General features: G+C 49.2%; 1 protein-coding gene across 1 annotated transcript; it reads left to right on the forward strand.

The window, feature by feature from the left end:
* Positions 1-578: 578 nt before the first annotated feature.
* Positions 579-22295, forward strand: MORC4 (MORC family CW-type zinc finger 4). Its single transcript, XM_059824574.1, is given in 16 exon segments — positions 579-629; positions 684-756; positions 1376-1508; positions 3195-3406; positions 4191-4338; positions 4847-4946; positions 5171-5299; positions 7220-7346; positions 8042-8129; positions 8838-8936; positions 9222-9350; positions 14852-15032; positions 16064-16245; positions 17297-17406; positions 21441-21684; positions 22139-22295. Coding segments are annotated over 16 exon segments (2163 nt in total).
* The last annotated feature ends 5202 nt before the right edge of the window (positions 22296-27497 follow it).

Consider the following 27497-nt stretch of genomic DNA (forward strand, 5'->3'; position numbering starts at 1 on the left):
GCTGGCTGAGGGAACTCAGGCTTTCCCAGCAGAGCTGAGTTGCAGGCTTCCTTTGCATACCTAAATACAGCCATGTGGAGAAGAGGAATGTTCCCAAGAGCCGTTGTTTTTCTCCCTGCTGCCATCTCCTCCTCCAGGCTGCATGACTCCCATCACAACTGTCTTTCTGGTAAATGCACTCACAGCAACACACAGATATACCGATCTGGCCAAGGCTGCACCCGATCTACAAGGAGGTGATTCTGGTTCAGAGCAAAGTGAAAAATTGAAAGAGAAAAGGGGCTGTGGTGTTGCTGAGCACCAGCTTTGCCATGGCTTTGCCCTGTCCAAGCTCCAGAGGAGTCAGTGTAGCTGCAGGGTGGTTCTGGGCCCCAGCGCCCCAGAGCTGTGAACAGACCGGTGCTCTTCTGCACTGGGTGCTGCCACCCTCTTGCACAGCGCCGGCGCTGCCATGTCGCCGTGTCCGGCGGGGGAAGGAGGGGCCTTAGCGCTTTCAACCGCCCACCCGCGTGGGAGCCGCTGTTGTGCCGCCGAGTGCTGCATCCCGTGGCGGGCAGCGGGCTGAGGGGGCCGGGGGCATGGCTGTGGCCAGCCAGGCCGGGACCGAGGGGGTCATCTGCTTCCGAGCTGTAAAGCGCGGGCTGGGCCGCCGGCACTGACCACCGCTGTCTCTGTCCCCACAGATAAGCCCCTGCTACCTGTAGAGCTGCAGCACCATCTACGCGCGGCCCTTCAGTGCCGTGGCCGAGCTGCTCAGTAAGCACCGGGCCCCGTGGGGAGAGGGGGTCCCAGCACTGCCCCACCGGCCTTGCTCCCGGGCAGGGCTCAGTACACCTTGGCAGCAAGTCCGTGGCCTGCACCCGGGCTTCAGCCCCGGCCCCAGGCTGGCTGGGGTGCTGGAGGCATCAGCGCAAGCTGTGGTGTGTCTTAACAGAAATCCACATGGATTTACTAAGTGGCCTCTCCATAATGTGCGTGATGCACTGAGGGGATGTAGATCATGGAGGTTTTATTAGTAGTTGCTGCAGTGACTGCTGAGTGGATTCACACAGCTCGCCCGCAACTCCCTCAGCCCTGGTGGCAGCGGTCCCCATTCGTTGCCGTCCAGCTGATGTCGTGGCGTGTCCCCATGTGCTTTGTGCCACCTGGCTCCGGCACGCCCTCCCCACCTCACCCCCGGGCAGGTCGTTCCCTGCCACCGGGAGGTTCAGCCAGCGTGCCACCTCCCTTCCCACATACAACCTCCCGTTTGGAAGAGAGGAGGTTTGGGAAATTGCTTTGCTCCTTGGAACTGACCTGAGGGCAAAGAGGGTTTGGGAGGGAAAGAGGGTGAAATACCGTTGTTTCTTACAGCCCAGATTTCTTCTCACCATAGACAATGCTTCACATTGCAGCATGACAGCTAAGCTTTTCTGCATTGATGTTGTGGAGCTCAAGGGTCACCTTTGTCTAACTTTTATGGATAATGAGGCAGGAATGACTCCTCGCAGTCTCTACTGTGTGCTCAGGTAATGAGCTATGAGCCCTCCTACGTCCAGATGCTGGGCTGGATTCTCCTCCCTCCTGTGAGCATTGCCACTGGCCTTTGGCTTGCTATTGTAAGCATCCAGCATTAATGTATACACCTCTCCCTGCTTCTTCCTTACTTTCCCAGTATGCAGAGGTGCAAAATAAACTGCTTTTATACGTGTACAGTCTGCCTGGGTGCTCTAGGTGTTGGAGATACGTGAGAAACGAAACAAAGTCTATTGCTCAAATAGTTAACAAGACATGGCCCTGGGAGAAGGAACAGGATGGCACCATGACCCAGTCAAGCAAGGAAATGCCAAGATAAGCACAAAGGGAACAAAACCACTGATAAAACCAAAGAGAAAATTGCTTGAACTATGAGCACAGTAAAAACCCCGCCCCCAGGTAGGGAAACCCCTCACCAATGAAAGCCCCTTCCTCACAGAATATGCCCAGTAAAAAGAGAGGATGCTGTGACTTTAAGTGAAGACGAAGCATCTAAGAGGCAATGGGAATGAGGGTAACTCAGCTTAACTGTAAAAAGTACTGATAACTGTTGCTCGGAATGTATAAATGCTTAACCGTGTGTTAACCAAGGGGTGCTAGCTTTGTGGAGTTACTACCTAGCACCCATCTCTGCGCAGGCATGAAATAAACAAGTATCTCAACTCTGTGTGTATATCGGCCTCTTGTGCACCGGGTAAAGAACCCAAATTGTGGGACACTGTAGGGACTCATAGCAACTTTTTGCTTGTCATTAACCACCCTAACATAAGCCATTTGGCTTCTTGGTGTGCAAACTGTGTACTAAGCAGAGGAGATGCTTTTGTGCTGGGACATAGAGAAGGTCCACGTAAAACTGAACATATGTGCCTGAAGTCAAACCAAGAGTCCTTTTCTGTAGACTCATGCTACGGAGGAGTTTCCCCTCTTGTCTGTCTTATCCTGTGGATGCTGAAATGAGTCATGGCTTTAGAGGACGTGTTTATATCACGTTAATCATTCTATGTGAACTTATTTTTCTATAGCGATGAGAGAGAATGAGGCAGGCTAATGGCAACAGGATTAAAGCATGATATTGTGTGATAAGGAATTTCAGTTCAGTAGGGCTTATCTTTTAATTACATAACTAACATTAATAAAAATAGGTTTTAAGCTTTTACTTGAACAATCAGTGATGCGAGCTTTACAGAGAGGGTGTAACACTACCAGGGCATTTTGAGCCATCCCTTGCTGGTATAAACCATCCCAGTGAGAGATGGGTCCTGGTGCAGAATTATGAAGAACAGGCACATGGCGTTTCCCTGGCTGGCTGTTGGCCTGGGTGGGCAGTGCTGGAAACAGATTGCCTTGCTCCTCTGCTTCTTGATTTGCCTGTCTGTAATGTAAAAAATGCTGTGGAGGTGCTTAGGGTAAATTAGGGTTTGGAGTCCTTCCCTAGGTGCTAAAGAAATCCTCCCTGTGAGTAACTGTTCCTGACCATCTATGTGGTTCTTCAGTGGTGAAGGCAGTATAGGACTGGCAGGATTTGGCTTCTTTACCAGCACTGCAGCCATCCTGAGTCTTCCTTGTTGAACAGGAGCTAAGCTCCCTTTGCAAAAGTTAAGAGAGGTAATGTGGACCTGTGCCTGAAGTGAGGCAGGCACTCCCTATTTCTAGCCCCTTTCTGCTTTGCTTGCTTTCAGCTTCAGTTTCACGGAGAAGACTGTGAAGAGCGACCACCAGTCCGTTGGATTCTATGGCTTCAAGTCTGCCTTCATGTGGCTGGGGAAGGATGCCACCACCTTCACCAAGACTGGAGGGGCTCTCAGCGTGGGGCTGTGTTCCCAGACCTACATGGACCATGTCCATGCTGAGACTGTGATTATCCCACTGGTGTCGTTCAACCAGCAAAATGGTATCCTCCCTTGGCCGAGTGGCCAAGCTGCTACCCTCCTCCAAAGGGACATGGGGGGCCAGTGGCGCTGCCACGATGCTGAGGGCACAGGCTGCCTGCAGCTGTCCCTTGGCCACGTGCGCACAGCACAATGTTTGGAGAGGGTGAGAATAACTGTAATCAGAGCTGCACCTGGAAAATCCCTGCAGCAGGCTTTGCTGTTAACACACTGCCATGCAGCATTATTCCCTTTTCCTTGAGCTAGAACTTGTCTTGCATCTACTTGGGGGCATCTGCTACTAACTTGGCTCCTGGAAAGCCTTTGCAGTCATGCCACCAACCTACAGGCTACCTGTTTCTGTCCCTTTCCCCCCCTGCCATGCAGACCCATGTACACATGCCCAGCCCAGGAGCTACGCTCTCTGCTGGTTTTCTGCACCTGTAATGGCCTTTGGTGCTGCCTGGGCATGCTGACATACTTCCAGGCTGTGTTTCCTTCACGCCAAAGGGAGTTGAGAATATACAGCTCCCTAGCACCGCTTGTGTATTATCAGCTGGCATGGCGTTACTGCCTCTGACTCAGCTTGATGCTTTTAAGTGTTTTCCTTCAAAGCATTCTACTGTCATGTCTGTCCTGGCTCAGTCTGTCTCTGAGACCATCCTCCTGTAGTCTCTCCTGTGTCACACCGCTCTGGAGTGTCAGGCCTGTGACCAGGTCTTTGCAGCTGGATTTTTTTTGTGCCCCTGTGGCAAAAGGGATGTAGGTGGACTGGGCAACCCTGTTCTCCTTGACTCTGGCTTCTAGAGAAAATGATTATTACTGAAGACTCTGTGCCTAGCGCGGAGGCCATCCTGGAGCATACCCTCTTCAACACCAGGAAGGAGCTGCTGGCACAGTTCAATGCCATTCCAGGCAAAAAGGGCATGTGCATCCTCATCTGGAACATTCGCAGGTGTGGGGCTGGGGCGTGCAGTGAGGCAGTGGTGCCCCAAGGATGGGGAAGAGCTAAAAGCAGAGACAGCTTCAGGACAGTCTGGGTGGTCTAAGCCCACTGTCATCCAGCATGGCCACTGGAGGAACAAATTTCTCCCTCCTCCCTCTGTACGATTGAGCGCTTGGGGTGCCATGCTGGGAGTTAGGAGAGTTGGGTCTAGTTCTGTCTGTCACAGGCATGCTCTTTTTTTCAGAGGAAACCAATTAATACATTTACTTCCTTTTCGCAAATGGAACTTCCCTATTTCTGTGTTATCAAGACTGTTCTGAAGTGTTCTGCTACTTTGGTGTTCTGCACAGAAATACCTGTAATTAAATGACTGACTAATGAGATCCATGGAGCGTGTGAAATACGCTGTTTTATCTGCTCTTCAGGAAGTTCCCTTGGGATCCTGATACAGAAGAGCAGACTCGGGTACTGATGATGGGAGGAGACTGTCTTTATTTTTGTGTTTGGTGTTTTTCAGAAATGAGGATGGGAAGCTGGAGCTGGATTTTGATACAGATAAGCACGATACTCTGATAGCAGACTTCCTTGCAGACGATGGGGAGATTCCCAGCAGAAAAGTTCTGCTCTCTCAGAAGATAGTTCCAGAGTTTCCTGGCCTGGAAATGGAGTAAGTTGACAAGAGCTGAAAGGGAGCAGGATGGCCCTTCCCCAGCTTTGTTCTGTGCATGACTCACAGGGGATGAAAGACATTAAATCCAAACTAGATTTTGGGTTCATCTGGAAAAGACTACATGCAACTAGAATTCTCCTGCCTGTTCTGTTTTGCTGTCCCGTCTCTCAGGCATACTGCAGTATCTTGTATCTGAAGCCCCGCGTGCGGATCATCCTGCGACAGAAGGTGGTGAACACTCAGCTGATCACCAAGAGCCAGCCCAATGTTGAATATGGTTTTTACAAGCCAAGATTCATCGTATCGTCCCTGCCACGTCTTGGGTCCCACAGCAGCCTCAGTACACTGGGGGGTTCCAGACCAACCTCACAGCTGGGCTCAGGCCCATCTGGTCTGATGCATAGAGAAATCCAGGATTTAAATTAATAGAGAGGCTGAATTATCTTCTCCTTCCTATCTTCTGGTCACCTTTGAGAAGCCAAATCCTGATGTGAAGCTTAGAAGGGAGCCCTCAAAGCTGCTTCTGCTGGAGCAGTGGGTGATGGGGCTCACGGCTCACTTTGTACGTGAGCCAGTTTCTACTATTCCCCAAGGCTGATGTGCTGTGTCAGGGGAGAATGAGGTGGAGAAAGGCTTGAGGCTTTTGCTGACTGGTCAGTTTTGCTTGGGAAAATATCTGCTGAGATGTATTTTAAATGACAGGATTATTCAATTCAGTGGAAAAAACACTTTATAAAAGTGTATAATGAGACCAGAAAAGTCTTTCTTCCCCTCTGTCCTGTTCGGCAGCAGCTGGTTGCTGACTTTTCTCAGCTGACTAGAAGTTGGTCATTTGAGTTCTTGGAGTATGTTGATTCTCATTCCCAACACCTGCTCCTAGGCCACCCCAGCTCTTCGGGAGTAATATGACTTTTTTGGCTTACCTGCTGACATGTGCTTTTGGAGAGCAGTGTCCACAGAACAGAAACCAGTATCCCCAAGTAAAGCCAAGTGTGAAGAACAATCCATTCTTCAAATCTCTCCCAGAAAGAACTTTGCTTAAGCTATCTTGAACTACACCTGAGCATCTTTTATCCCCTCTGCTCCTACGTGCTTTAAAGGTCATTTTGTGTCATGAATTTCTGTGCTTATGTTAATATGAAAAGATTGACCAAAGATGAAAAGGTGTTACTTACATTCTGTACCTACGTACTTAGTCAGGAATTGGAGAACCAACAAAGCTGCTTTCCTGCTTTTGTAGCTTCACAGTAGTTCACATCTGTGTGCTAATGCTTTCTCCAGAGATTGCACAGCCACTGTGTTTTGAGATGATTTGCAGAAATGCAGCAGGTTAGAAACCTGTAGTGGTCGTGCCCAAGCAGTAGTGGTTTTCCACTTGCTTTCAAAGGTGGTTTGGCCTTGCATAGCTGGTGAGCATAAAATAATAGATCATCGAGATTTGGAGTTTAGCACCTGTTGTGTACAGATAAAGTAGCATTGTATTGGAAAGCATGTGATGACCATGTGCATTGCAAACATGAGCTCTGACTCTAAGAAATAAGCAAATGAAAATATATTTAGACAAAAAGTGGTTAATGAAATATTTTAATCCTAAACACACAGTGCCCCATCTAATAGTGGCCTGTCTAGAACTGAATTTATGAAACTGGAGTCTGCTGAAGGAGAACTTGCTTTTCTTTGATGGGCCTTAGTGTCATTCTTAGTTACTAACATTTCTTCAGCCCCAACTGGATGTGCTTGATTTGGTTTTGTAAACATTGGTCATTTATCTTTTAGTCACAAATAAAATTATTAGTCATTAGTTATCTCATTTGTGATATACTCCAAGGCAGTTTTCTTTGGCCAGATCTTGCCTGTGCTATTATCAGGGTAATATAAACGCATATCAGAGTTTTTATTAAATCTATAACCAAGGCATATTTTGACTTGGCAGTGACGGACTGGCTTCGCTCAGTACAGCTGTATCCAACTCCCTTCCAGTCTGTTACACGTGTTCTTATCTGTAATTGTTGGCTGCGTGCATGGGGTTGTTAGCAGGCCAAGGCTGAGCGCTTTGACCCTGCTGAAGATCAAAGGTGTTGTGCTGAGGAACGCAGTGTGGGCTGCTTGATGCTGCGGCCTCTCCAGAGTGTTTCACTCCTTCCTGTGGAACTCGTTCATCTCCTCTGCTCCTCCTCTGGTGCTTGCTGTTTATTTCTTCCTTGAGACATTTCCCCTCAGTGCAAAAGGGTGAAGATCACCTTTGGATTCACCTGCAAGAACAAAAGCCACTACAGGATCATGGTGTACCACAACAACCAGATTATCAGATCCTATGAGAAGGTGGGCTGTCAAAGGATGGTGAGTAGTTGGACTTGTCTTTTACCCCTTTTTATCTGGGAGAGGAGAGAATGGGATTTTGCAAAAAAGCACCCTTGATTTAAATCCTTGCTTCTACATTGCATGGTGTCCAGAGTTGAACAAGGAGACCTGGTGTGTCTAGGATCAGATCAGTGTGTGCATCTGCACAATGGGTGCCTGTCTGAGTTTTAGGTGACTAGAGACTTCCAGCTACTGTTTAATACTACTGTGGCTGGAGGTGCTACCAGAAGATGGCAGCTTGCCTCTCCTCCAGGGTGATTTCCAGAAGGGGATCTGCTCTGGCAGGATAGCCTGGACTCTGTTAGGAAGTAGTCGCTGAAGCAGTTGCTTCTAGGTGTTATCTTGCAGCAGTATCTCAGAGCTATGGCATGCCTTGGAGGTGATGACCGTCTTTGCCACAGATAATTCTGGTCTGTTAGTTAAGCCAGCCTGTGCTCTGCTTTCTGGAAGAAAAAGCTTCAGTATTATATGCCCAAAATACCTTTGCAGTGGGATTTGCCAGGTGTTTGTACCTCATATGTGCTGTTGGCATGCAATACACAGGCGATGGTGTTGCCATCAACCTTTGTGTCAGGGGTTTGGGGTGTCAGTGCTCCCCAAAGGACTACTTTTTTTTTTTTTTTTGAGCAGAATTGGCTAAAGCAGCTCTTTCCCTTCATTTCTGGCCCCTGGTGCAGGAAGGAGGTGTAGGTGTGATTGTTGTAATCGAATGCAACTTCCTGAATTGAGCACACAACAAAGAGGACTTTGAAGAAGGCAAAGAGTACGGGTAAGGGAGACCTGTGGCCAAGGTTGCTGCTTGGAGAGGGTTTTGTTGTGATACAGCCTTTGTTCTGAGCACTGCACATGTTCTTAGGTCTGTTTATTGTGAAGTAGCCCCAGACTGGCCCATTTTTTCCTTCTCTAGTGACCCTAGAGAGCATGGAGAATTTTATCCTGAAAGTCTGGTGCAGACATATAGCCTTGGGTTGAGGAAAGGACACAGTCTCTGTGTTCTTCCAGTTCATTCCCTCACAAGACTCCAGCCCTGAGGACACTCCACCAAAATAAAATGGAACCTGTGTTCGTGTACAATTTAGCAGAGCCACCCACACTGGGAACACACCTATAAAGCCAAAAGAAAAAGTCAGATGCTTATGTGGAGCCTCCAGTTAAGGGGTGCAGCAGGAGCAGGCAACGTCCTCCCTCCAGGCACTAGCCCCTGCTCTCCTCAGGGTGCATCACTCCATACTTTGGGAAAGGCTGCACTTGGGAAAAGGGACCTGTAGCCTGAATTTTTTTGTGATGATAGCGGTCCATTTTTTGATTCTGTGGGGTGGGTCATACAGAAGGGCTGCTAAGGTGCCAACCTAAAACCTGCAGTCACAAGTCTAAGTCAAGTTCTTGGGGAAGGGGTTTGTGTTTGCCCTGGTTGTTCCTCACACTGCCTGTTGTGCCAGTGGGAGTTGCCCATTTGTTATGGAGTTCTTCCTTCCAGACAGATGTTCACTGTACTAGGACAGAAACTCAACAGCTATTGGAAGGAGAAGATTGCACAGATGAACTTGGGAAACATGGATGCAGCTTACATGATATCGTAGGAACCAGTTTGCCACTGCGCTGATCTTTCCTTGTGTTAAAGGCCTGGGGGTTTCCCTTGGGCAAGTTGGGGTGGGAACATGCCATCAGGAGGAGCAGAGGCTGCTGAGGGGTGACTGGACTCCTCCTTCCTATAGGGAATTGGATGCCCTGGACTATCCTATGTCCTTTGCCAAATGGGCTGGAATTGCTTTGGGGTCAGGTGGCAGCACTCATTCTGAACAGCTTTTCCTGGTGTTTACTCCGCACTTGAAATACTCAGACTGAGCAGTGGTTTTTGCAGAGAGAGACCAGACCAGATGTGGGTACAATGTGAAGAGTGTCTGAAGTGGACGAAGTTTCCTGACCAGGCTGACCCTACGTTGTTACCAGTAAGCTGGTTTTGTCATCTTCATCCCCTCCCCAAATACAGGTAGGAGACTCATGAACTGAGCCCTGGATGACTTTTTTCCATGCTGTCTCACATCCCTGAAATACAAATGGTTTCTGTCAAATGCTTGACTTCCTGCTTTCCTTCCACATACCCGTGAATGCAGATCTTTGTTAAAACAGGCGATGTTAAAATAGGAACATGTTTCAGTACATGCTTGCTTTGGTCACTGCCTGACCCCTTTTTTCCTGATGCCTTTAAAATAACAGCCTTTGATCTAGAGGAATCTGGCCATTTAAATTATAGTGCTTCTGAAGGATTGGATGAGTTTTAGTTAAATGTGCTGATTGAATTACAGTCAAATGGCAAATGGGAAAACAAAATACAGTTTCTTGTTGAGATCTCCTGACTTGTTGGAGAATAAAAAAGCTTTATTTCCTTACCAAGAGTATCAGCTCAGATGCTAAGCAGAAAGAACTGGTCGAGTTGGGACTGAGACCAACTGTCTGGATGTTACTGAAGGCAAATCCTTTTCTCTGATCAACAAATTCCAGGGTGCAACCAGTTTATACAGCTGAATTGCTGTTATCTGTTTAAGTTCGGCATTCCACAAAGATAGATAAGATAGCCTTCATGATAAACTATTAAGGAAATCATTTGGCCCTCGAGGCTGAGGAGTAAGATTTTATAGCCTAGAAACTAGATAATAAAGCCACTTTTCAACAGAGGAAGAAGCTAATACAGGACTGCCTCAATTTAAAACTCTTTGATACACTAAAAGTCAGTGATCTGGAAGAGGAAGCAGCACAGATTACAGATGGGAAACAGTTCTTTGTCAAGCCAGACAAACGGACTGTGGGATTCGTGAGTGCCTTCAGACTGACCTGGTTCAACTGAGCAATCAGCAAGGCGGTGGCAGACCAGAGCAAGCAAACAAGGTACTATAGAAGGAGTAATTAGGATTGCCTAGGTGTACACATAATTTCTAAGTTAGCAATATTGTCTGAGGACAGAGACCTAAGAATTTGTTGGACAGTTCAGTGAAAACACCTGTGCAGTACTCGTGGCTGCCAGAAAAGTAATAGTTACATTTCTGTTTTAAACCTGTATGCAGAATTTTTATCTTGTGCTTCAGGACATCACTGCAAATGTATAGTGGTACGTAGAGGGAACTTTTCCTATAGACTGTTTCCACATAACTCATGACTGTGACAGTTCCTTTCCTTTGAAGCAGCTGGTATTAGAGGTCTATGCTGCCCACATGGGTTATGATGCATTTCTCCGTAAACTCAAAACTGAAGCAGAAATGATTGGCATAATAGAGTGTGCTGAACTTTGTCTCAGTCTGTACTTCATTTCATCTATGTCATTTTGGGATTCAAGTAGCTCTTTTTCCCTTTAGCCCTTAAGCACAGTGCTTAATTCTTCAGCTGTTCTCTTGATCTTCTTTTATCTGAAATCCTAAAGGATTAGAGACATTGCATAGATGTCCAAACCATAGAGATTTTTGGTGGGAGAGGGAAGTCAAACTGTTCTTTTACACACTCGGGCACGGTTGACTGCTCTTGTTGCAGAAGCTGTTTGGCACCCGAGGAGCAGGAACACAGTGATGAGGAGAAGAGACCAGATACAGCCAGAAATGCCAGAAGGGGTGAGTATGTCCAGTTCCAGTTTGCAGCTCAGCCACCTGCAGCAAGGATGGGGGAAAGACAGGCATTGTGTGTCCTGCATAGAGATGTCTGCTGCTTTTCTCTTGGTGTCCTGTGATTCTCTAGGCAAAAGAATGTTTTACCCCTTGGTAAGTCAGCAAGGAGCTTCTTTTTCCTGTTTGTTTGTCTAGGGAGCTGGACAGAGAGAGGAAGAGGACATTGTCATCGTCATCCGGGGAGAGCGTGGAACAGCAAGTGAGGCAGGAGGGAGAAGGCTGCAGGACCCAGCACAAGGAAAGGCTTGATGCTTGATGCTGCAGGGCTTGCCGGGTTCTCAGTCCTGCCTCACTGTTATTCATGTTCCCTCCTGCCAAGGGAGATGCCAATGCATGAAGATGTTGGAGCATCATATAAAATAAGACTTTGATTCTTATTTTTGTACACCTTGGACATGCTTAAAACTTTTAATATTAACAGGGATCAGGGCAGTTCCAGTCCCTGTGCTCAATCCTATCCTGTCCTGCCTAGTCCTAGTGTGCTCCTTCCTGCCTCTCCTGTCTAGAAGAGGATGCAGAAAGCTGCATGCTTCCTCTCTTGGGGTTGCAGCACTGGTCCTGTGTGGCCTCTTTCCCCATTTTCAGGTTAGCTGGTTATATTAAAGAGTCTGATGTTTTGAATTTTCAGAAGTGTCTTTCGGACACGGCTGCCCAGAATGTGTTCTCTGGGAAGCTCTGTGACACTGCAGCAGAGGACCCTTTGTGGCAGTTGGTATTTTGAAGACTGCTGCAAATGGTGAAGCTCCTGTTTGGCTCTTCCCTTTTGGATGGAAGGTGACACAAGGTGAGCAGCTCTGGTACTGGCACAACCCACAGTGGAGCACTCTGGCGCGGTGTACCATGGGGTTTCCTGAACTGGGGAAACCTCACAGAATCACAGAATCACTAAGGTTGGAAAAGACCTGCAAGATCATCAAGTCCAACCATCAACTAACACCACCATGCCCATTAAAACATGGCACACAATGCCTCGTCCACACGTTCCTTGAACACCTCCAGTGATGGTGACTCCACCACTCCCCTGAATTCCAGGGGAATAATTATTCCTCAGGGGAGCAGTGTGTCCCACCAGGAGCCGGCAGCTCATGTGAGAGTGGCTGACAAGACCTGGGTGGTGCCAGGAACAGCCGTGGCCAAGCCCCCCAGCTATAAAAAAAACCCCCAGGGAGTGTCATCCAGGGCTACGTCCGCAACTGACGCAGCTTCCCAGACAGAGCTCCGATGGGAACATGCTGCTTCCCAGGTGCCAGGCTGCTACTCTTAAACCAGTACCGGATGGCTGCAGTGAGTACACTTGTGGGAGGCGCGTCCTAGCAGAGGAATGCCTCCACTTAATGGCAGAGTTCCGGGAGGAGGTGATTAGGTTGAGGAGTATCAGGGTCTCCAAGAGGGAACCGCACTCTACCTTCCCTGGGACAGGCCTGTGAGGCAGACAGGACACATGATACAGAGGATTCCCTATCCTCTCTCCACCTGGCAGAACGCAGTGACTTAAGGGTTAGGGGGGAATGACAACAAGTTCCTGCCCAATGCAGCAGGCGCATCTCCTCTGTGACTACCCCACCCTCCCAGGTGCCCTTGCATAATAGGTACGAGGCTCTGCAAGTGGAACCGAACAGTGACGAGGACAATGATCCATCTAGGTTGGAGGTGTCGCCAAGGTTAAGTCGGCCTGTGCCCCACATCAGAACCACTTCCATTAAGAAAAAAAGACAGGTTATTGTCATAGGAGACTCTCTTCTGAGGTGAACAGAAGGCCCAATATGCCAACCATTTAGTAAGGTCCCCTGGGGATCTGCTTTTGAAGGCATTGGGGTCCATGAATGCTGGTCACTTTTTAAGAGCCATCTCTTAAGAGCACAGAAGTAGGCAATTCCAAAGTGTCGGAAGTCAAGCAAGTGGGGCAGAAGGCCAACTTGGATGAGCAGGGATCTTCTAGAACTTAGGTGGAAAAGGAAAGTGTATAGACATTGGAAGCAAGGACAGGCGACACAGGAGGACTACAGAGATGCTGTTCACCATTGTAGGAAGAAAATTCATGCGGCCAAAGCTTGATTAGAGTTCAAGCTGGCCAGTACTGCAAAGGACAACAAAAAGGGCTTTTAAAAATATTTTAACAGCAAAGAGGGGATCAGAGATAGCATTGGTCCATTACTTGATGAAATTGGTCACCTCACAAATAGGGACATAGACAAAACGGAGACACTTAATGCCGCCTTCTCCTGTGTGTTCAACACCAATGATGGGCCCTGACACCCCTGGAGCCCTGTGTTGGAAGACCATGACTGGGGGGATGATAAACTCACAGCCGAACCTGAACTTGTTTGAGACTTGCTGCTCCAGCTGGATGCGCCTAAGTCTATGGGACCCAATGGGATTCATCCCAGGGTACTGAAAGAGCTGGCCAATGTAATTATATTTCAACGCTCTTGGGAGTCTGGAGAGGTCTCACTAGTCTGGAAGCTGGCAAATGTTGTCCTAGTTTTCAAGAAGGGTAAGAAGGAAGACCCTGGTAATTACAGGCCTGTCAGTCTCACTTCAGTGCCTGGTAAAATCATGGAGAGTTATTATTCTGGGAGTTATTGAAAAACACTTGAGAGACAATGCAGTTATTGGTCATAGCCAGCACGGGTTCATGAGGGGTAAGTCCTGTTTAATGAACTTAATTTCCTTTTATGACAAGATCACCCATTTAGTTGACCAAGGGAAGCCAGTAGATGTGGTGTTTTTTGAATTTTAGCAAAGCTTTTGATACTGTCTCTCACAGTATCCTTCTGGACAAAATGTCCAGCACACCACCAAACAAGTCCATAATACGATGGGTGAACAATTAGCTGGTGGGTCGGGCTCAAAGAGTTATGGTAAATCAGGCTGGTGGCCAGTCACCAGTGGGATTCCCCAGTGCTCAATTTTAGGGCCAGTGCTCTTTAATGTTTCTATAAATCATCTGAATGCAGGAACAGAATGTACATTAAGTAAGTTTTCTGATGATACTAAACTAAGAGGAGCTGTGGACTCCCTTGAGGGTAGAGAGGCCTCAGAGAGAGATCTGGATAGACTAGAGAGCTGTGTGCTGGATTCCACACCTGGGACGGGGTAATGCTGGTTATACGCACAAATTGGGGGATGAGGGTCTGGAGAGCAGCCCCGCAGAAAGAGATCTGGGGGTTTGTGTTGATGGCAAGTTGAATATGAGTCAACAGTGTGCCCTGCAGCCAAAAGGGCTAAGAGTGTCCTGTGGTGCATCAAGCACAGCATAGCTAGCCAGCCGAGGGAGGCGATTGCCCCAATCTACACTGCACTGGTGCAGCCCCACCTCGAGTACTGTGGGCGCCTCACTGTAAGAAGGACATCAAACTATTAGAGTGTGTCCAGAGGAAGGTGACAAAGATGGTGAAAGGCCTCCAGGGCAAGACTTAGGAGGAACAGCTGAGGTTACTTGGCTTGTTCAGCTTGTAGAAGAGAAGGCTGAGGGGTGACCTCGTCACAGTCTACAACTTCCTCAAGGCGGGCAACGGAGACGGAGGTGCTGATGTTCTCTCTCTGGTGACCAGCGACAGGACACAAAGAAATGGAATGAAGCTGCATCAGGGGAAGTTCAGACTGGACATTAGGAAAAGGTTCTTCACTGAGAGGGTGGTCGGTCACTGGAACAGACTCCCCAGGGAAGTGGTCACAGCACCAAGCCTGTCAGAGTTCAAGGAGCCTCTGGATGATGCTCTTAGTCATATGGTTTAGCTTTAGGTAGTCCTGCAAGGAGCAGGGAATTGGACTTAATGATCCTTATGGGTCCCTTCCAACTTGAGATATTCTGTGATTCTATGATTCTACTTGACAGACCAAAGGTGGAGAAAGCCACATGCCTCAGCAGTGGAGACACAGGAGGAAGAGATTTGCAGGTCCTTAACACACAGGAGCAGGAGGATATAATGGAATGGGAGAATGTCAGAAGACCAGTGGAGAATGTCTTTATGGAACTGAAGACTATTTCGGCAGAGTGCAACGTGCTCTGGTGCAAGGTAATGAATTTGTGGCTGTGCATCCCTGCTGGTTTGGAGGGTTTTGGAGAGAGCAGGTCAAAGTGGGTTGAGAAGGAATGACTTCTCCGTAAAGAATGTAGTGGGCTTCTTCCTTGATCTGCTGACTTTTAACTTCTTCAGGCCTGGCAAAGCTCTTTTTATCTTGCTGATTGATATAATTCCTGTGCATGCATCCTCCTCCCATTTCATGTGGAGAAAACTGAGTGTGAGAAGTGTTGCCTGAAAACAGAGTTCTTGAAATGCCAAGAGGAACTGGCACTGCTCAGAGCTCAGAAGACGGAAGGCTTGCCCTGTGGCAAGAAATACACGTGTTACTGCCAAGCTGTGTGGCAGAAGCGGAAAGCAAGGCTGGCGAGGTCCACAGAGGAGAAGGCTGAACCGATGGAGAGGCTCAAGAATACAGAGGTGCACTTAGGGGTGCTGAGGGAGGCACAGGTTTCCTGCAGGGGCCCAGAGAAAGAAGAAGTGAAGGGGTCAGAGCTGTGGGTTGGCTGGTTGGCAGTCCCTGTCATCCCTAAGGTGGGGGGAGAGGGCAGGAGTCATTGTGGGCTGCTGTTTCCATAGGACACTGCTTCCCTGGTATCCATCACCCTGCTGTCTAGGTAAGCGGGTTATAAGTGAGGATCCTGCTGTTGTGAGGAGGTGGAATCACCAGGTGAATCCAAATAATTGATCTGGCTTCAAAGATGCTTTACAGAAAGGTGGTTTGTCCATACTGTGTCTGACCTGTACTATGGCAACTTGTTGCTGGATCCGTCGCACAGTGTTGGGTCTGTAATGGAGGTAACATCCCTGGTAGCCAAACTCAGAGCTGGTCTCTAGTGGTTGAGTCCCACGAATGGCTGTTACTGAGGGATCTTGATTTAATACCTGGCAGGTGGAATCTGCACAGAATAGGCTTGGTTGTCCTACTGTGCCTCTTTCCTCCTGGCTAAGGCCAAGCTGTGCCTGTGGTGCAGCTGACATACGGAGGTCTGTCGTTCACTTTTTAAATCTCACTTCTTTCCCAGGTGCTGCCCCCTGAATCAATGCCCTGGCCTGCTTGGACCAGCAGTTTCACCTGCACTCTGAAGCTGGAGGCTGAAGAAAAAGTTGTTTATGGGACTGCTGCCTTTCCCCCTTTTCTCAAAAAGATGACTGCAGTCCAGAGAGGAGATGGACCTCCGGAGAAAACCAGACCCTTAAGAGCAAGGTAAGCGGTAGGTTGCAGGCTACTGTCTGCATGTTCTGTCTTCTGTCCTTTGTTTGGGGTCTGTACTGAGGCCACGTGGAGGGTCTTGGTGCGATGCAGTTTGCTGGAATGAGCCCTGGCCAGAGCTGGTGGATCTGTCCTGGGTAGACTTCTCTTCCCTCCCTTTTCGAGAGAGGGGTCTGCAAGACTGAAATGCTCCTTCATCCTCCTGTGTCCAGAGAGAGAAGGGTAGCAGGGTGGAACAGAGGGAGGAACAGAAATGCTTGACAAGTTGGTGTTTTTAAATCCTCCTGGTTTCTGTGTATCAGTGTTAACACCTTCACACCCCTGTGAGCTAAATTCATCTCCACGCGTACAGTTCTCCAGCCCCGTGGTCAGTCTGGATGGCAGCTGATGTGACTGCCTCTCCGCTGCTGGAGCATCCAGCTCGCTCTGTCTATGAATTGCTTTGTACAGAGGACATCTTTACTCGAGAGAAGCCAAATACCTTTTGGCTTCCAGCAAGGAAGCAGATTTCTGGCTGAAAGATTTCTCTGGATAAACCTCACATTCTCCTTACCTTCGGGGGGTGGGGTGGGTGGTGTTGAGATGTGAGTGACCGATTTATTTATTTATTTTTGACTTCTCTCTCCCACCGCCTCCCGAAACCCTTCCCGCCCGGGGCACGAGAGGGCAATGTGGGCCGCTTCCGCACGGTGGCACTACTTGCCCGGCTGAGGGGCTGCCGGCCTGCGTCCGGCACTCGCCCTCTTCCGCCCGGCCGCGGGGCCTGCCCGCGCTCTGCCCCTGCCCCTGCCCGCGCCCTGCCCCTGCCCGCGCGCTGCCCCTGCCCGCGCGCTGCCCCTGCCCGCGCCCTGCCCCTGCCCGCGCGCTGCCCCTGCCCGCGCCCTGCCCCTGCCCGCGCGCTGCCCCTGCCCCTGCCCGCGCGCTGCCCCTGCCCGCGCCCTGCCCCTGCCCGCGCGCTGCCCCGGAAAGGCCCTGCAGCGGGGGGCTGGGCTGTCACGAGGGCAGTCGCGTGCCCCTTGGCCTGTCTCTGTGGCCCTCTGCCCAGGATGCGCCTGGTCAGTGGATCACAGATCTGGTTGACCTTCAGCTGCTCCTTGCGGGCTCTTGCGGAGGGAGGAGGCCGCTGGGTTACGCCAGCTTTGAAAACGTGGTGTGGTAAGAGCGGTCCTGCTTATCCCTAGCTGGCTCAGAGCAGTAATTCGCAAAGCTGCTTCTCTCGTCGTGTTGGTGGGGCCAAACACCTCCTGGTGCTCCTGTTTTCTCTGCCTCAGGTCTTCCCCAGGCCCCTCTTGTTTCTCTTCACTGCTGCCATGCTGAACTACTTTTTCTAAACATGAGCTCTCCACAGCACCTCCAGCAAACTCCACCAGCATCTCTGCCCTCCAACCCTGGTCATCTCTCCCAACAGCCCTGTAACACACTCTGCTTTTTCCTGTGCTCCTCCTTGAGCCCACGTTCCTTGTTCTGTTTGCCCAGTGCTGTTGGGAATCCATCCGAGGGCCTGGGCCATAACACAGACTTGCAGATGGACTGGCCGTTCCCTTCCTGAAGTCAGGCTTTTCATTGCATGACAAATGGGTCAGGTATCCAGGGCTCTGACAGGCACAAGATCTGGTTGGGTTTGTGGACAGACACGCTCCAAAAGATTTTATAGCTCAAGAAGCTTGGAATGGCAGCCCGCCAGAAACATACCTGCCTACCATGTTTAGTGAAATGCGTCAGGCAGATGTATTTCAGACAGGACATTTAGCAAATTTCTGTGGGGTTTTTTTCAGGGACTGCAGTTCAACTCCCATCTCAGATGGCAGACAGGCAGTGGGCTGGGTAGGTAGAGAGCCAGGGTCTTTGGGTCTTGTAGCTCTAATACTGACATGTCCCCTGCGTGAAATGAGCATGATAACTGTCCTAAAATGAAAGCGAGCGTCAGTAGCATCATGCTATAGAGAGAGGCTGATGCCATGAGTTTTCCTCAGCAGCAATCCTCTGTGCTGGGGCAGCAAATGCCTGGCCAGGAGGAGGATTGATCCCCACAGTCAAGGGGTTGGTAGTTTGCTAGAGCTGCAGCAGGTATTGAGGTCTGAGGTCAGCTGTGCTGTGAACTGGGGGCACTCCAGCCTGCTCATCCTCTTTTTTTTTTTATTTTTCTTTTTTTTTCCTTATTTTTCTTTTTTTTTCTTATTTTCCTTTTTTCTTTTTTATTTTTCTTTTTTCTTTTTTCCTTTTTCTTCTTTTTTTTTCTTTTTTTTTTTTTTTTCCTTTTTTTCACCCAGCAAGCTCAAGTTGACCATAAAAGAAGAAATACTGGAAAAGCATGGGGACCTAGTGGAAGCTTCATTCCCAGACCTGACTTGTCCTAGCCCCCCTACTTCTGCCCTTCAGAAGAGCTTTGCAGTACCTTACCAAGAAAGGGAAAAACTTCTGCACATAAACCAGGAGGATATGAATGTAGGTGGCAGCCTGCACACCTGTCTGCTCAAAGAGCAGCTGGGCACTCTGAGCAGCACCAGCCCTGCTAACAGTGTATCACGCTGCCTCAAGACAGACTCCAGCATTGCCCAGTAGCTCAGCAGGAGATCATAGGGAGACTGGTGTGGTCCAGGGGAAGCTGGAAAAGCAAATGCCGAACTTAATAGCAGAAAGACAGGCTACAGACTTGAATGTGTGTGTAAATTTGTACAGGAGCACAAAAGACATAGACAAGGGATTCTTTGTGGCAGTTGGTGTTTCGAAGACTGCTGGAAGTGGTGAAGCTCCCATTTGGCTCTTTCCTTTTGGATGGAAGGCAAGACTTGACAGACCAAAGGTGGAGAAAGCCACATGCCTCAGCAGTAGAGACAGAGGAGGAAGAGATTTGCAGGTCCTTAACACACAGGAGCAGGAGGATATAATGGAGTGGGAGAATGTCAGAAGACCAGTGGAGAATATCTTTATGGAACTGAAGACTATTTCAGCAGAGTGGGATGTGCTCTGGTGCAAGGTAATGAATTTGTGGCTGTGCATCCCTGCTGGTTTGGAGGGTTTTGGAGAGAGCAGGTCAAAGTGAGTTGAGAAGGAATGACTTCTCCGTAAAGAATGTAGTGGGCTTCTTCCTTGATCTGCTGACTTTTAACTTCTTCAGGCCTGGCAAAGCTCTTTTTATCTTGCTGATTGTGCTGGTTTTGGCTGGCATAGAATTAATTTTCTTCATAGTAGCTTGTATGGTGCTATGTTTTAGTGTCGTGACTAAACCAGCCTTGATAATGCACCCATGTTTTAGCTATTGCTGAGCAGCGCTTACACGGAGTCGAGGCCTTTTCTGCTCTTCACCCCACGCCACCAGCGAGTAGGCTGGGGGTGCGTGAGAAGCTGGGAGGGGACACAGCCGGGACAGCTGACGCCAACTGACCAAAGGGATATTCCATACCATATGACATCATGCTCAGCAATAAAAGCTGGGGGAAGAAGAAGGAAGGGGGGGACATTCGGAGTGATGGCATTTGTCTTCCTAGGTAACCGTTACGTATGATGGAGTCCTGCTGTCCTGGAAGTGGCTCTAAACATCTGCCGGATGATGGGAAGTAGTGAATTAATTCCTCATTTTGCTTTGCATGCGTGTGTGGCTTTTGTTTTACCTATTAAATTGTCTTTATCTCAACCCATGATTTTTTTCACTTTTACTCTTCCGATTCTCTCCCCCATCCCACCGGGGGGGCAGTGAGCAAGTGGTTGTGTGGGGCTTAGTTGCCGGCTGGGGTTAAACCACGGCAGTCCTTTTTGGTGTCCAATGTGGGGTATGACGGGTTCAAGATAATGACAGATTTGATTGGAATGTGCTAGATCAAATTAATAGCTGTTATTGCTGTTTAGCTATTAATCGACAGTCTCCTGTGCTTGCCATGGGTGTTGCTTGCCTTACTGTACATAAGAGTCTAGTGCTTGTTAGTGGCTGCATTTTTGCTTTTGTTGCTTGCTGTACTGCTTATCATCTTACTCTGCTGTGCCCAGGAACATTTTGATAACAGCAATGGTGACGTGCCTGGGCTGGCAGATGGCCAGGGCATCACTGCTGTTTCTGTGCTGCTGTACTGGACAGGCTGGAACTCCAGTGTGAACACTTGAGTCAAAGGGACTGTGACCTGTGGATGAGTCCACGTGGGAGCAGGACACCCCGAAGTGTCTGTGACCATGGATAAGTCCACACCAGAGAAGGTACACCTCGCATCTGTGGCCATGGTTATGTCTGTGCCACAGCAAGTATACCTCTGAAGGGATTGTGGCCCAAGGATAAGCCCATGCTGGAGAAGGTACACCTTGAAGCATCTGTGGCTGTGTGTGAGGTCATGCTGGAACACCTCAAAGTCCACAACACTGCTGATACACCCCTGAAGGCACTGCAGCCACGGATAAGGCCATGTTGGAGCAGGTTTACTCCTGAAGGGACTGTGGCTGTGGGTAAGGCCATGCTGGAGCAGGTATATCTCTGAAGGCATTGTGGCCCATAGGTAAGGCCATGCTGAAACAGGTGCACCTCAAAGCGACCGTGGCTGTGGATAAGTCTATGCCGCAGCAGATATACACCTGAAGAGACTGTGGTTATAGATAAGGCTCCACTTGGAGCAGGTACACCCCTAAGGTATTGCAGTCCATGGATAGGTCCGAGCCAGAGCTGGGGCAAGGGGAGTAATTCATTGCAATGTTAAACCCTGTAACCTGACCCAACGGGACCAGGGGTGGAGATTGTAATGGATATACCTTGAAATTGTTGTAACTCATGATTTGAGTGGCATGTTACAGGAATTACTATAGCAGGAACCACCTGAACCACTGGAGGACAAAGCTTACAAGAAGCAGTGCAAGTGCAGCAGTGACCTGACCTGACACGGCTTTGGTGCCCCATAATTCCACGTGGGCTCTAAACACCTGCCTGCCAATGGGAAGTATTGGATAAATTTCTTGTTTTGCTTTGCTTGTGCTCATGGCTTTTGCTTTACTTACTGAACTGTCTTTATCTCAACCCACAAGTTTTCTTACTTTTACCCTTCTGATTTCTCTCCCCCATCCCACCTGGGGGGAGTGAGTGAGTGGCTGTGTGGGGCTTAGTTGCTGGCCAAGGTTAAACAACGACACCAACTGATACAATTCCTGTGCATGCATCCTCCTCCCATTTCATGTGGAGAAAACTGAGTGTGAGAAGTGTTGCCTGAAAACAGAGTTCTTGAAATGCCAAGAGGAACTGGCACTGCTCAGAGCTCAGAAGACGGAAGGCTTGCCCTGTGGCAAGAAATACACGTGTTACTGCCAAGCTGTGTGGCAGAAGCGGAAAGCAAGGCTGGCGAGGTCCACAGAGGAGAAGGCTGAACCGATGGAGAGGCTCAAGAATACAGAGGTGCACTTAGGGGTGCTGAGGGAGGCACAGGTTTCCTGCAGGGGCCCAGAGAAAGAAGAAGTGAAGGGGTCAGAGCTGTGGGTTGGCTGGTTGGCAGTCCCTGTCATCCCTAAGGTGGGGGGAGAGGGCAGGAGTCATTGTGGGCTGCTGTTTCCATAGGACACTGCTTCCCTGGTATCTATCACCCTGCTGTCTAGGTAAGCGGGTTATAAGTGAGGATCCTGCTGTTGTGAGGAGGTGGAATCACCAGATGAATCCAAATAATTGATCTGGCTTCAAAGATGCTTTACAGAAAGGTGGTTTGTCCATACTGTGTCTGTCCTGTACTATGGCACCTTGTTGCTGGATCCCTCGCACAGTGTTGGGTCTGTAATGGAGATAAGAATGGGATGGAGCGAGGAACCCCAGTGCACATGGTCCTCCTGGTAGGAAGGGGGATAGCAGCTGGGTGTGTGATGGGAGGTACCAGATCCAGGCTCCTGTCACTGACTCTCCTCTTGGCTTTTGCCCTCTTGCCCACAGTGTTATGGAGAAACTTAAGAACCTGCATATGAATGTGAGCTGGATTCTCTCGTTCATCTTCCCCCACTTGGAGCTCCAGGATATTAACTGTGAGTCAGATCAGGTACATGAGATCTTGCAGACTGTGCTGGAGGAGACAAACCTCATGTTGGAGTAGTTCCCTCTCTCCTGCCACTGTGCCTTTTGCACATGATCTTTAATAAAACCCTGGTTTCTTTATTTGTGCTCTAGGTCATCATTCTGGTGGGGCAGTGGGTTCTCCTCACCCTCCTCTGTTCTTGCTGGACTGGCATGGCTCTTATGCTCCCCATTTCTGGGGGTTGGGGTTACCCAGGCGGTGGAAAGCCAGAGGTAGTATGAGCAGAGGGGACTGCAGCATGGGCATGGCTCTGAGCACAGCCAGGCTGGGTCGTGCCTGACCAGCGGACACCTCCAACGGCCTCTTCGCTGCGCTCCTTAGCAGTCTGGGTTGAGCAGCAGAGAGGCAGGGAGACCCTAGCAGTGGCTGCCTGGCTCCTGGTGCAAGAAGTATCCCAGGAGGGTGCAGCCTGGGCACTCCACTGTGGCTGTGCTGGAGTCTTCTTGTGACTAACACAGCTGACTGGCTTGGGCTAGAGCAGCATGGTGCTGAGGTTCAGGATTTGGGCCCTTTCACTTCGGGAAGCAGCCTCGAGTCCATAGGTCTGATCAGCCCACGCAGCAGCTAAACTGGGTCCCTGCCTGTGTTTTCCTCTTGAATGCGTCTGTTTATTAAATAATGTAGCAACACAAGGTTCCTTGAACTAAATTTATCTTCCTGTGTAGCTATGGGAACAGCCGGTGGTATGGTGATGCTGGGACTTGCAGGCAGATCTGCTGCAAGGCTCTGGGCTAGTGTGGCTGAGCCCAGCTTCTTTCAACAGATGCTGTCCTGCGTGGGAGCTTTGCCTTTAAACTTTCTTTTTAGGCTTATTTTCTTAGACTCTTCTTTAGCCAGCAGCACAACCATCCTTTTAACCTGGGAAATGTCGAGGACGACGTGGTGTTTGGAGGCAGACGTGGGGTTTGAGACTAGCCAGACATGACACAGGGGAACGATTGCGCTCAGACCAAAGCATGCTGCAACTCCCTGTCCTGCCTCCAGCATGGTTCATGGGAAGACATTAAGGGCAAGGGCAAATGCATATAGTCCAGCGTTGTTCAAGCCTGTACCTATTTCTAGGTCAGAAGCTTCCTGATTCAAACATGGTTTGCTACGGGTATAAAATGACTGGCTTAAAGGAGCTGAGGAGAAACCCCCATACAGTCATGCATTCACTGTCCTTCCTGAAGTGCGTTCTCTTGCCCAGATGGTGGGTATGGAGGAAAGGGTGCATGGGTGGCCAGCGCAGCATTGCTCCTTTGACTCAAACACTTCATTTATTCTGGAAAGGCATGAGACCATGTGACAGAAACCAGCAGCTTAGCTGGTATCACTAAACATGTGTAGTATGTGCTGCCTGAAAGTCAGAGTTGAGCAACACAGCTATGAGGACAGAGAGTGCACCATCCTGCGTGGTGAGGACTTTGCCATGTTCTTTCCCCCATGGCTGGACTTACACGCATTACTGCATAAGTTACTTTCACTGTTGCTAGTGGAGATAGAAAGGACGTGTCTATACAACTGTGTTTTCTCTGCAGTCTGTAGGTGCTCTCTCTGCCTACTGTTCCTGATTTCCTGTCTGTCTGAATCCTGTTTCATTTTCAGCTCGTGTTTCTAGATCTCAGAGCTGTTTCTGTGACCTCTCTTGACATTTTCAGATTGTGCTGTTTACTGTGTTTTCAGGTCAGTGCTGCGGGTGGTAACACTTGAGCTTGAAGGTAGCTCCCTTATCTCCCTCCATTCATGGTTTGAAGGTAGCATTTCTTATCTCCATTCATGTTTGGTTTTTTGCTTTTGACATCTCGCCAGCGGGTCCTCAAACCACAGGACTACACTCCCATCGCATTTAATTTTCAATAAAGCTGTTGAGGAGATTGAATCTGCACCAGGATACCCCAATGAGTCGAAGTTTCCTTTCACGACGTTTGGAATACTTGCAGTAGTTTTTATGGTTGCATGAAATATGGTTTCTGAGGTGCAAAATAGCCAGCGATCTTGGGGAGTGGTCATGCTTCTAGTCATGCTAGGAAGTTTTATCTCAAAAGCCAGTCATCCATTGAAGCATCTACCCTGGGCAGAGGAAGAGACAGACCTTTATTTTCTTCTCCAAAGCTGCTTCTAAAGCAGGAAACATCCACACTTCCTTCAGGCTTGATCTCAATGCTCTTCACAGCACATATGTGTTGAGTTAGTAATCTTAGCTGCTGCTGCTCCTCTTTGCATCTTGTTTATTCCATCCCATTATAACTAGCTCTGGGATCTGAACTTTATCCCTAATACTACTTGGCCTTATTTTTTTAGAAAATTATTCACAGACATCCCCGGTTTGTCACGTCATGTGCGGCACCCTTGGGAATTAACCACCTGGTTAATTCCTGCCACCCGGGGAAAGGAGAACGTATTTGCGTGATGTACAGAAAACAGATGCTCAGGCATTAATGATAGGAATGGGCTTTGCTGAATGAGGAGGTGGTGATCAAAGGGCAGCTTTGATGCAAGCATCAATCAGCAGAGACCCATGAGCCTGTGGAAGTGTTTAACAGCTTGTGAACAGTTAGCAGGCTTCATACTCTCACCTCTCTGTGTCTCGCATTACCAGCAAGGCAAAATAGATGGTCCTTACAGAAATATGTGGGTCTTTTGACATTTCTTGAGCTGATTTGTTTTCCTCAGTATAAAGAAATAACACACAAGGCGGTTCTGTAATGGAGCGTTTCCCAAATGGATGTAACTTGGCAAACAGCACAGCTATTAATTTTTCTTAGATAAGCTGGTATCAAAGTACCTGGTTTTGAATCTTGGCACTTCCCTCCTGCATCTTTCAAAGCTTGCTCAACAGTGTCCGTGCCAGAAGGTTGATGCCATAGTAGTTTGGAGGGATTAAGTTGTGTAGTGAAGATAATTACTGCAGGTGAAGAGGTCAGAAAAGCATCTCAAAGATAAGGCTGATTGGCAAAGGTTTCTTGTTCCAGAGCTCTCCGCGTCCTCCCTGTCAGTACCGTGCTGTGCCCCGTGAAGTCCTGGGGCTGTAGCTGGCAGCCCTGGCAAGCCTCAGGGAGGGAAACCCAGCCTGTCCTGCCCTTGGTTTCCAGCACTGTGTGAGAGGTGTGCAGGAGCAGGCGGGTGGTGCAAGGAGCCAGGGAAGACCAGTGCCATGTTTCCCCTCGGCTCATGCTGCTGCAGGTGGTGTGGCTCTGTTCATCCCCCCGGTGAGCTGGGAGCTTTAGCACTGTATTTTGTGGGCAGCCTCCCTCTGCTTTGCAAAGATCTCCCATGGGAAAAGGTAGCTGCGCTTAGGGACTGCTGAGGATAAACTTGTCTCTTCGAACAAGACTGGACTGGCTTTCTGGTGTGTTTTGTTCTGGTTATTCCTTTTTTTCCCCTGAGGCTTTTACTCAGCCAGAAGTACTGAAGTTGGGTGGATTAGCTGCATCTGCCTGTGACCTGTGTGGTAAAACCTACCTATTTTCAATTGCAGACTTACAAACCAGAAATCAGCCCATGGGGCTCACATGGATGCTTGTCACCCTAGCACATCTGGGAGAGGGGATGTTTTGGTTTTGGGAAAGATCCTATAACTCACAGCAAGACCCTTGTCTGTGAGCAGGCCCTGGGACGTCAGCTACAGGGACAGGTTTCCTGTAGGCAGCTCTGCCTGGGGAGGTGGAAATTTAATGTGTGTTAGTAGGCTCCTGGCAGCCGCAGTTCTTCACGTCTCGCTCCCTGGAGCTGAGCTATGAGGGCTTTGTGCTGGGAGCCACTTTCCCCTTCCAGGGGCTTGGCTTTGCAGCAGAGAGGTTTCTCCTTGCTGAGGAACATCCCTGGTCCTGAAGTACCTGCTCTCCTCACCTTGAAAACAAGGAGCTAATTGTTTTTTCCATCTGCTGTCTCTTACCTGCTGGCCTCCCCTGGGCACAGGCAACCTGTGCCTCCTCTCCCTGCACGGAGATGGAGAGAGCAGCCTTGCATAGGCCAGCGGCCAGACCTGGGCTGAAACGACCTGCCAGTTGGCAGTCTGGAAACACCATTAAAATAAAGGTGGGTTGGGAAGAGCAGAAGGCCAATGAGGAAGCATTCAGTCACAGGGAAGATCAGAGGTTGCTCGCCTCCTCGTCTACTCATGCTCTGCAAGATGTGGTGCCTGGCCTCTGCTGCAGCCAGGGAAAAATCCAAAGGCAAAGAGCAGCGCCCTCGTTCCTGTAAAAGTGTACTGGAATAGCTCAAAGGGCATGGGAGCATCACGGTCGTGGAGCCAGCGATGGCTGCAGTCTGCCCTTAGCTCTGTAATGCCTGCAGACTCCCTGGGTTTCTCTGCGCCTTGGAAAATACTGAAGGCTGGAATTGCTTTCCCCCTCCCCCAAAGGAAAGGGCTAAAAATTTGAGTAATGAAAATGCATCTGTTGGAGCAATCTTGGGAGCACCTGCCAGGTATAGCCAGTGGTGTGGGACTTTGTTCCAGTGACCTGAGAAAGAGAGACGGCTTTTCTAGGAAAGCAAGTTCAAGGCAATCATGCTGTTTGTGACGTGGGTCTTGTCCTGGTTTTAGCCTTTTTTAGCAGGCTGGACATCCCAGAAATAGCAGGTGTTGTAAGTTCTGTGAAAAAAGGCACCTGCCTTGAGGAAAGATTAGTTTTCCGGTGTGGGAAAAGCTTCATCAAAGCACACCCTTTCTCTGAAATCCTGAGCAGAGATAAGAGGCAACCCCAGCTGGTGAAGCCTCCCTGGTTTCTCTGCTTATGGGGTGACTTGTTTCTTCCAGACTCCCAGTGCACAGCTTGGAGGGGCTCGGCTGTCTCTGGGGTCTGACTGCCTTCTAGGTATAAGCGTAGGTTAGCAGCTGCTGAAGTGTTGGTGCCCTCGAGTGTACCCCGAGCACGGAGACGACAGGCTCATAGACTGTATTGCTTGGGATGACTCTGCGGACTGGCTAATGTGGTTGCAGCTCAGTTTGTACATGTAAAGGTGTTTGGGATCCTCATTTCTTCCGTGCAGCATGGTGCTGTTTAACCATCAATCGGCAGTGGAGCTGCCGAGGGTGCAGACAATTTCTCTTCAATTCTGTAGGCCAGTTCTCCAGGGCAGATTTTGGCTAGAGATGGAGTCTGTTTTCACTGATATTTCTGTAAAATCCCTGGAAGAGCTTATGTTTACACCCCTATAAAAGTGTGTCTTGCTGATAAAGCTTATTTTGCTTGCTGAGTTGGTGTAGGTTCTACTGATAAAGGCTGCTCTTGCTGC

This window comes from Gavia stellata, chromosome 14 (genome assembly GCF_030936135.1).
Source record: "Gavia stellata isolate bGavSte3 chromosome 14, bGavSte3.hap2, whole genome shotgun sequence".
NCBI classification, from domain to species: domain Eukaryota; kingdom Metazoa; phylum Chordata; class Aves; order Gaviiformes; family Gaviidae; genus Gavia; species Gavia stellata.